The sequence below is a fragment of the Petromyzon marinus genome, chromosome 4 (assembly GCF_048934315.1).
Source record: "Petromyzon marinus isolate PM22_M1 ecotype Great Lakes invasive population chromosome 4, UKy_Petmar_22M1.pri1.0, whole genome shotgun sequence".
NCBI lineage: Eukaryota > Metazoa > Chordata > Hyperoartia > Petromyzontiformes > Petromyzontidae > Petromyzon > Petromyzon marinus.
Window position 1 is genome coordinate 20,876,006 of NC_133670.1, and position 9,878 is coordinate 20,885,883.

At 43.8% G+C, this 9,878-nt stretch overlaps 1 protein-coding gene across 1 annotated transcript; it reads left to right on the top strand.

Annotated features, from left to right (window-relative positions):
* Window positions 1-3,113: 3,113 nt before the first annotated feature.
* On the top strand, window positions 3,114-9,420 carry LOC116938494 (cytochrome c-like). Its single transcript, XM_032945627.2, has 3 exons — window positions 3,114-3,357; window positions 7,730-7,910; window positions 8,881-9,420. The coding sequence occupies exons 2-3, from the start codon at window positions 7,742-7,744 to the stop codon at window positions 9,027-9,029; spliced, it is 318 nt and encodes a 105-aa protein (XP_032801518.1). The 5' UTR covers window positions 3,114-3,357; window positions 7,730-7,741; the 3' UTR covers window positions 9,030-9,420.
* The last annotated feature ends 458 nt before the right edge of the window (window positions 9,421-9,878 follow it).

A 9,878-nucleotide genomic window follows, 5' to 3' on the forward strand; every position in this document is an offset into this window, starting at 1 on the left:
ACTCGATATCCAAATCAGCTCAAGCCTCCCATAAATCACGTGACTTCCACGTGATCACATCCCCAGCCCCCTCCGAAAACAGACGCTGCCTCATATTCTTGGTTCTTTCGGTAAAGTCACGTTGAAGGGAAACAATAAAATATATATAACAATAAAATTATCACGACGTTTCAACTGCAACACAAGCAGTCATCATCAGGTGTGAAAATCAACGGCAAGAACATTTGAAAGAAGTGGCGGTTTGTATTTATTTATTTTTAAACGTTAGCACCACGGAGAGCGATTTGACAGTTTGTTTAGATGAACGAGTCCATCTATGTTCGGAAAAGAGGAGGGGGGAGACGAAAAATTAATGTATGCTGTCTGAAAGCCACCGTAAGCGTGAACAATCAATTAAGACCCGAAATGGTTTATCAAATCCTTCCAATGATTGCTAAGCCAGAATCCATCTTCTCGGTTGAAATTGTCTCTGTGTTTGTATATGTGGATAGCCTCATGATGATGACTGCTTGTGTTGCAGTCGAAACGTGAGAATTTTATTGTTTTATATATTTTATTTTATTGTTTCCCTTCAACGTGACTTTACAGAAAGAACCAAGAATATGAATCACTGCAGTCACGAAAGCTTTAAATCAAAATTTAGACGCTGCCTCGTGAAGCGTAGAAGCCCTCAATGTCACATCTCCCTCTCTAGCCTCGTCTTTCCTGATCTTTTACTTCCGTTTTTCTGTTACTTTTCCCATAATTTGCCTCTTAACTCCCACTCTTACCACTTCGCTTTCCCGTTCCCTTTTCCTTTTTGTTCCGTTCCGTATATCCCTCGGGTCTTCTTCCTCTCCCCGTGATGTGTCACGGGTAAATAATTGCTCGTTGATTCTATGTCATGATTTGGATGTGAAAAGGTGAACAAGGATCCAGATTGACAGAGGCTTGGCTTAAAAATAAATGGAATTTTATTATTATTTATGGTTATAAATGGATACATTATTTATAGCCAGGTGAGAACCCATAGAGGTGTAGGGAGATGAACACCTACACTCAGATCCCATCACATTTCGCAGATCCTAAAAAAAAGGAGATGAGAATCAGATAATAACATGGATCGTTCAGAAAAGTGAGTCGATTTGGGCAGGACACGTTACTTGAAGAGATGTCATGGCAGTGGTCAAGACTGACAGAATCGGATTTAGTTTTTATCCTGGAGAAATCCAATGAGCTATGAAGCTTTTCGATTTAAAGCTTTCGTGACTGCAATGATTCATCTTCTTTGGTTCTTTCGGTAAAGTCACGTAGAATGAGAATAACGTCGTGAGAATATTATTGTGTTATTTTATTTTATCAATTTATTATTTTATTCTCATTCTACGTGACTTTACCGAAAGAACCAAAGAAGAGGAGCTATGAAGCTGTTTAGGGGCCGGTCAGAAAGTTACAACAACAGCCAAAGGAGAGAGAACAGATGGAAGTTTGCTGTTGTGCAGCATCTGTCTGGATTGTTAGAATCGCAAGACCTTTGAGAGATGGTGATCACCACTTGGGGAGATCGTCATCCAGCCAACTGATAGGTTAATGGCTTCGGATGATACTCAATACGAATATTTTGTTTTAAAAAAATTACGTAGAAGTGGAAAACAAAAATCCAAGAATATGCGTAAATCCTGCCGTCGCTCAATTGCCCCAGTGTTTCATCAGCACGTTCCGGACCACCCCCCGCACACCGCGGTCTCGTGTTACTGACCGAGCCGCGTGATTCCCTCTACGATGAAATTGGCTGGCCTGTGGCTGTTTGTGACAGCGTCAGCCGACGACAGCCTGCGCGTTTTGCCGGCGTGGATCACGAGCGACGAAGCCGCGTTCCCGACGTCACCTCCACAGCGCGGCGCTGCCACGTGCTGCACGTGTTCGCGTGCTGCACGTGGTGCAAACTGCAGCGTCACTCTTACAACTCACATTCGCGCTCGCTGGCACACACACACAAAGATCCCCCCCCCCCCCGTGTAGGCTTAACAGACTGTAGGGGGCAAGTGACGTTAGCGAGCACCTACGAAGGCCGGCACGGCACACGAGGGGGTGGGTGGCCAACACCACGCCCGGCCGCCTTTGTCTAACCAGTGGCGTTTGTTTTACACACCGCACCGGGTACTCATTTGAGGCTGAGTCGACCTAGGGGATGCCCAGGACCGGTTCAGATAATCGTCGCTGGTGTCACACGGCCGTGAGCGAGATTCAATCTCGAGTCGCCGGATTTCGTAGCGCAGCGCGCGCACACACACAAACTCAACCCTCTCCGATGGATATTGCAATCTGTTTGCACGTTCAAATCGATTCCTTAACGCACACGCGTGTGTGTGTGATAATTGGATGACTCAACAGTACTTCTATATTCTTGGTTCTTTCGGTAAAGTCACGTAGAAGAACCAAGAATATGAATCCCTGCAGTCACGAAAGCTTTAAATCAAAATTTTAGTACTCTATTCAGCACGTGTGTGTGTAAATTGTATTCACACAGAACGGATCGGTTCTTTAACGCCCGTGGGTTAGCAAACACTGCGCTACTATCAAGGCCACCGAGTTAAATTACCGAGCTAACGTCCAACATCGAGCAAATGTATGAAGCGATCCTGATTTGAGTCTGCTCTCGATCAACTCAACCTTAAATGAGAGCACCTGGCGCGGTTTACCAACACATCGGCACAAGGTGCGTGGCGCTGTCCAAATCACCCCGGGCTTTAATAGGTTACTCGCTAACGATAACTATGTGTGACAGGTCATAGTGGGTGGGTGGTCTTGGTGTTTTAGGGGGTTTGTGACGAACCCTAGAACCCCACGTGGCTTGGCGAACCCTAGAACCCCACCGATGGGTGGGGTTCTAGGGTTCGCCAAGCCACGTGTGCACGAGAATTCTCCGCATCGTTCACGCCGAACAGGTTCGGGCCACGCGGTCAAAATGACCGTACAAGGTAAACGGGGAAATCACCATGGGAGAGTCCACGTGCGCCACGCTCTTAGGGGGGGGGGTAGGCGTAGGCAGTGATGGTAACGACGATGTGCTTAAACACTTCAGATCGATTACAGGCCATAACAACACGCGCCGCGGAGTAAAATAGCCCCACGTCAACTCCCGTAGTCGATGTGAGGCTACGGAGGGGGAGTTTTTTGTTGTTTTGTTTTGTTGTAAATGTCGGTGGAGTTCTCGACGTTCCGCGCCGCCGAGTTGGTTCAGTCCGCGTGCGAGGCCAGAGGGCTTATAAGAAGAGGTCGCACCAGACAGAGGTAACCCTTCAGAGGTGACCTTTCGTGTGGTCCCTCGCCTGGTGATAACTCGTCCGGGATAACGCACCTTGCCGGGCATTCACGGTGAGTACTCGGCGTCTTTGGCAGACTCTTGAACGAGTTTAAGACCAAGGGGTTTGGCAGCCTACGGCTCTTTAAGGGGCCCTCCTTCCTGGTGTGTGTGGTGTTTTTGTGTGTGTGTGTATTGAGGAACCACGCCGGCTTTGCGGCGTACTAAATATTGAGTTGTTTCTTTTACCGAATTCGACAAAAAAAGGGGGGCTGCTGTTTTTTTAGTTGCTCACCCCTGGTCTGGACGATCTGATATTCCCCGTGTGCTCCGGATTATAAGACGCACTATTCCCCGGATGGTCTTGTTGATGCGTCTTACAATCCGGTTGGTGTGTGTGGGAGAAAGGGCATTTGTATAATTGTATTTACACCGGTAATACGTTTGGGGCTTGTCTTACTTTCACCGAAGTCTTATAACTCGGAGGTTGGGTAAGCAACGTGACGATAGTAATACAAAAATACATACTCAACGGATATGTGGGGTGATCCATTTGTAGATGGAGTACCCCACTGTAATGATAGGAATAACTAAGTAAACGTTGGTCCAATGTTGGACCAATGGTTTCAACCACACGCCAACGTTGAACCAACGTTGGCATGTAAACTAGTACATAATAGAGGAAACATTGTACAGAGACTCCTCTACTTACGAACGAGTTGGGTTCCAGAGGTCTGTCGATTCCGAACATGTACACTGAACACGGAGAATGGCTTTAAAAGTTGCAAAATCTCTTGTAGATGCCACTGGTTCTTCATGTTCTGCAGATGTGGATGCCACCACAACCATCTATTGCGCGGCGTTTTGAACTTAACGACCTTCGGTCGTAACAGGCAACTTGACATACGGACAGATATGTTGGTATCTCTGAAAGTTCGTCAATTGAATGTTCGTAAGTAGAGGAGTCGTGCTCCCACGAACGTCAATGCCCGAGACATCTTCCTATGAATTCCTCTGTAAGATACGGAGCCATCGCTTCAACGCCATTATTCAATTGGCTGGTGAGAGGATAGGGGGGGTCATCAGACGTCGGTGGGAAGTCTATAAATGCATCAACCCTTGTACTTCAGCGATAAATTCCATGGTGATATGGTTAGTGTGGGAAACTTGCGCGTTCGCAGTGATGAAGAGCTCGTGTGGGCTGGGTGTCTTGGTGTACGTGCAGAACGTCAGGCGTGCCCAATTCACGTGGGTGAGATGTGGTGGGAACATACCCGCTCACTCTACTCACATATGCAGATGGGGTAGGGCACTTGTATGCTAATGCTGTGGGCCCCTCGATAGCTTTAGACACCCCTGAATCAAACCATTGCTGTATGGGGGCACCTCTCCCACAATCTGCGGAACGTGGAGGTTTCAATCCCGAACCATGACGCCTGTATATTTGGAGTCTGCGTGTCTCTCTCCCCGTGGTCGCGTCATTTTTTTCCTCCGGATCCTCTGGTTTTTTTTCCTCCACACGCGTTTAGAGTATTTGGCTGTGAAACATTTCCACGTGATAAGCCACTTCATTGGGTTATCTTTTGTGGCCAGGCCTCTTCCAAAAAAAGAGCTATATAGCTCAATGGGCCTTATCTAGTAAAATAACAGAAATTGTTTAGTTTTAGATTGCGCTGAAGTTGATCAGGGGACAGAGTCTAAGCTTCAAGATCTTGACCTTGGGCGTCATTGTCGCGTATTGGAGTGGAGCTGCGGTGTCGTGCTTTGAACCCGGATACCCAAGGTAGATGCCCGGCTAACATCAGTGGCGAGTTATATCTGGTGGAAGGTGAACCCCAATGTGAAAGGCACCATGCAGCGAATTGCCACTACTGGGTGGACCGTAAGTTTTATATGCAGTGGAGGAGATGCAAAACCTACACCTTTGTCATTTTACGTATTACAAAGCCCGTGTCTCCCTGCGGAAGTACGGATTGGGGTGGCACTTATCTCCCTGAATAGCCCCTTAATCAATGTTGGAAATTACACATTCATATATCAAGTCCAGTTATATTTAAAGTGTAGTACAATTACAACACTGAACTTTAAGCTTCGTCCAGCTGTCTTTAACAGTATTGAACGGGAGTGTGACGATTGTAGTGTATCGTTTATCGTCGGCATAAGAACTTATTTCGGGTATATGAATAAATGTGTAATACTGTATTGTGCAGCGTATACTACTATAGTGTGTTTTTTTCTTCTTTGGTTCTTTCGGTAAAGTCACGTAGAATGAGAATAAAATAATAAATTGATAAAATAAAATAACACAATAAAATTCTCACGACGTTTCGGCCACAACACAAGCGGCGTTCATCAGGTGAAGGGACGAGACTGTCTGGTAGGACAGCGCTGTCCTGAAAGAACCAAGAAGATGATAGGACAGCGCTGTCCTACCAGACAGTCTCGTCCCTTCACCTGATGAACGCCGCTTGTGTTGTGGCCGAAACGTCGTGAGAATTTTATTGTGTTATTTTATTTTATCAATTTATTATTTTATTCTCATTCTACGTGACTTTACGGAAATAACCAAAGAAGATGAATCCTTGCAGTCACGAAAGCTTTAAATGGAAAATTACTATAGTGTGGACACACAGTACCCTGCAGTAAGTACCGTCCCACTGCTCATTTGAGCTTCGAGACTGATTTAGTAAGCCAACACCAGCACCGTACGTACACGTATTCAGTTGAGCTTTGTGCTACATTTGGAGATTGAAAACTCATTCCTTTAGAGCTGCTTTTTGTGCTTAGTTTGTTGTCCTTCCCCCGTATCTCCGATTAGCACGTTGGCTACGTGTTCAACATAAATTCACGTTATTAATCAAAGCACGATCGATAACAGACGTATGAGTGCAGTGTGGTACTAAAATATATTCCCTGGCAGTAGTGCGCATTTTGATAAAGTTACATTTTTTATTATGACGTACTACCCCCGGATCATGGGTCAAGATTAGCCAGACATTCGTTGGTAAAACCAGCAGTTGCTGGGGCTGATAAATGATAGCCAAATGATAAATCTCTATTATGGATGATAGCCGCAGAATAACTATTTGACAATTTGCCAATTACCTTAATGTGTGATTGGCATATATTAAATAGTTGTGGGTTTTATGGTGTACTGCTGGGGGTGTAATGATGCGTGCATTCATCAAGTAATACAGATGAGTAAGATGCAGACATCACATCCGATGTGTAAGAATATAAATGGTTTCGCTTATAGCTCCCGATATTATGACGCTACTGTAGCCATGCACTTTTAAATCTAGATAAACTAATTTCTTTCTACTTTTTGTTTTTAGTTTGTTGTCCTTCCCCCGCCCGTGCTGTGCGAAAGAAGTTTCAACATACATCACCACAATGTAAAACAGGCGATTCTTGAATCCCGTCCCCGAATTGTACATCCCGAGTCTACCACAGTACTGTATACTGTATTCAGCATGACCTATGGTTTACAATCGGAGCCTCAGTGCTGTAAAGAGCAGGCCCTGAACTAGCTATAGCAGGTTGTGAGTGTGTTTTGTACTGGCCACTTCCTGGTTGTATCCAGTTCTTTAAGAGCAGTTGCTTTGTCTGAAAGGTCATTTGGGTAAACGTGTCTCATAAATTGCACATCTTATTACGTGAAAAGATTATTTAACCAAGAGTCTAACTGATGATATATAAATATGCTTCCGTAAAAGCAGAATCATTTCTCAGTATTTATAACAAACACTAAATTGTAGTTACACGCAAGAGTCGCTATGGTTTCCCACCTCTGATGCACATGCTACGTGTATTGTCCGTGTAATGTACTTGGTATATCTTAAACATGGTGTCAATGTACAATAAACATTAATTCTCGATTTGAAGTTTTCGTGACTGTAAGAATCCATACTCTTTGGTTTTATTCGGTAAAGTCACGTAAAATAAAAATACTAAATTAAATCATGATTGAATTTATTTATTTTATTTTATTTTTTGCCTACGTAACTTTACCGAATAAAAACCAAGAGTACAATAAACATTATTTGGTAATGCTGCATTGACAGTTGTGCACAAGCACAATAAACTAAAAACTCAACATTCATCAATAGCACTGCCGTAAAATGAAAAAAATATATATAAGGCGACACATTTCTGTGCTATGAAGGGCCATCGACTATATATTTTCTCTTAAGGCAGTGTTAAGGACAAATTTAGAGTTTTTTGTTCACTATACAATAATTGATCTTAGTTAACTATACACTGCAGCTTATTCATTTATATTGGTTATCTTTGATTCTTTTTGTGATTCTAGTTTTATGCATGCTGTTCGCACAGTGCTCTGTTCAATTGCGCTCAGTTACGTTGGTGCTTGGGATCTCGTTGTTATACTTGCTTCGATATCAATAAACAAGGTTTGATGTTAACGTGTCTCTTCTCACACTCCAGGGTCAAAAGGCAATGGGTGACGTGGAGAAGGGCAAGAAGGTGTTCGTGCAAAAGTGCAGCCAGTGCCACTCTGTGGAGAAGGGCGGCAAGCACAAGACTGGCCCCAACCTCTCAGGGATTTTTGGACGCCAGACCGGCCAGGCCCCAGGCTTCTCATACACGGACGCCAACAGGGACAAGGGTAAGGCTTCAGGGGGTGGTAGCCTGTTTTAAAATAAACATGTACTTTGCAAAATACTCCTTAAATGAAACGTAAAAGTAGGACACTATCTGAAAACTGATCTGAAGAACCCATGGGCCAGAGGTGGCCCGGAACTTCGTTTGATACATCCCACGGCCACACAAGGCCTAGCACTTTGGAAAGGCCAGATGAGGATGTCTGTCTCTGCAAGCATCTGGGATGCACGAATTTGGTACTGAGAATTTTTTTGACTTGTCAACAGTTTATATTTTTAGTCCATTTGATTACTCAACCCGGTCCCTAATTAATTTTCAGTTATTATTGCATAACACTAAGGAGTGTGTTTAATGTGTGGCCTGCTAAAGGTATTTAAAAGTTCTATTCGGCCCTTGGTAAGGAAAACGTTCCCCATCCCTGCTTTAATATATTTTTTATGCTTGGTATATATACGTAATAACGTGGAGTATTAGCAAGGTGTGTTGGCATCTATAAAAACATATCGTCCCATGCTTTATTGCATTCCTTTCCTTTACCTACACACTAGGCTACACATACAAGTCCATTTACTCAAAATGCTGACACTTGTGTAGCCCTATCCCACATTGATGCCACTGGTTTGACTGTAATGAATTGACACACCACATAAAATGGACCTTATGCCATGACGTGACCGTTAAGTGTTTCCATTTGGCAATTCAACATCATCCCTTTTAGCGACTTGTCCTCAAGCGCAATTATTCGAAGTCACGATGTCTTTAACTTGCATGTTTTCTAATCGATGTGCCCAAGAGGTCGTCCAACAAGTTGATGGAACGATGACATCAGCCCATGTGTAGGTGGGCTTTATTGCATTGCACGGTCCTGAGAGACGGCAATAGCTTGGAAATGTCTTCATCTAACAGTGGATTGATCATGGCTGTTGAAAATATGGCATTACTGAAATTTAAAGTATACTCTCTTCTTGTTCCAGGAATCGTGTGGAATGAGGACACGCTCTTCCTTTACCTGGAGAACCCAAAGAAGTATATCCCCGGCACCAAGATGATCTTCGCCGGCATCAAGAAGGAGGGCGAGAGGAAAGACCTCATTGCCTACCTCAAGCAGTCGACAGCCGAGTAGTGCAAAGACAGGCGAATCGAAATTTGTATTTGTTAAAAGTGCCTTTTTAGTTTTGTTATGTATTTATAGAACATGCCTTTACATTGCAATGTTCAAATAAAAACCAGTCAGCACTTGGGTAATATCAAAGCCATGTTTTGGACCAACTTGCAAGCTGAACATATTTTTACCTGGCTTTATTTTATTTATCCACAAATTGGGTGGACATGACTTCATGAGAAAGTGGAAATGTGTAAACTGTATACCGCATCACTTCCAAGGCTGTGCAGTTTTTGTGCAGGTCATTGTTCAGCAATTGAAGGGAACTTTAAATATTCGGTATGGTTATGCAGAGTATGTATAAACTCTGTACTTGTGGAAATAAACTATACTGCATCTGTGGTGAAAACAACTTTTTGAGATGAGTTAGTCCCACACCGATTATCACGGTTGGCTACGTACAGTGCGAAAGAAGTTCACCATACATGTACATTTAGTAAATTCCACCACATTGTAGCATCATGCTGTTTTCTACTTTTACACCATATAGACTACACCATATACCCTTGCCTTTCACCAAATGATCCGGAATGTGCCCAAACTCGTTGATTTTGAAACGGTCATCACCATGCACAAACAGGATATAAGTCTATATCAGCTACATGATTGGCAGCAAACAGCAGTGCAGCAAAATACATTGTCGTACTTTCTGCCTGACTTCACCAAGCAGCACTGACAAAGCGTGGTGAATTATATGGCTGGCACACCATGGGGAGGCCCTTGTCCAGCAGGCTTGATAAAACGGCTGTACATGTGCACGTACATTTCAGTTTATGTATGCACATATACTGATGAAGATGCTGGTTTGTC

What these genes read in the sequence shown, in the direction of transcription:
- LOC116938494 (XM_032945627.2), top strand. Translation starts at nt 7,742, where the DNA reads ATGGGTGACGTGGAGAAGGGCAAGAAGGTGTTCGTGCAAAAGTGCAGC. An exon ending in GGACGCCAACAGGGACAAGG is followed by an intron (nt 7,911 to 8,880) that starts GTAAGGCTTCAG and finishes TTCTTGTTCCAG; the next exon opens with GAATCGTGTGGAATGAGGAC.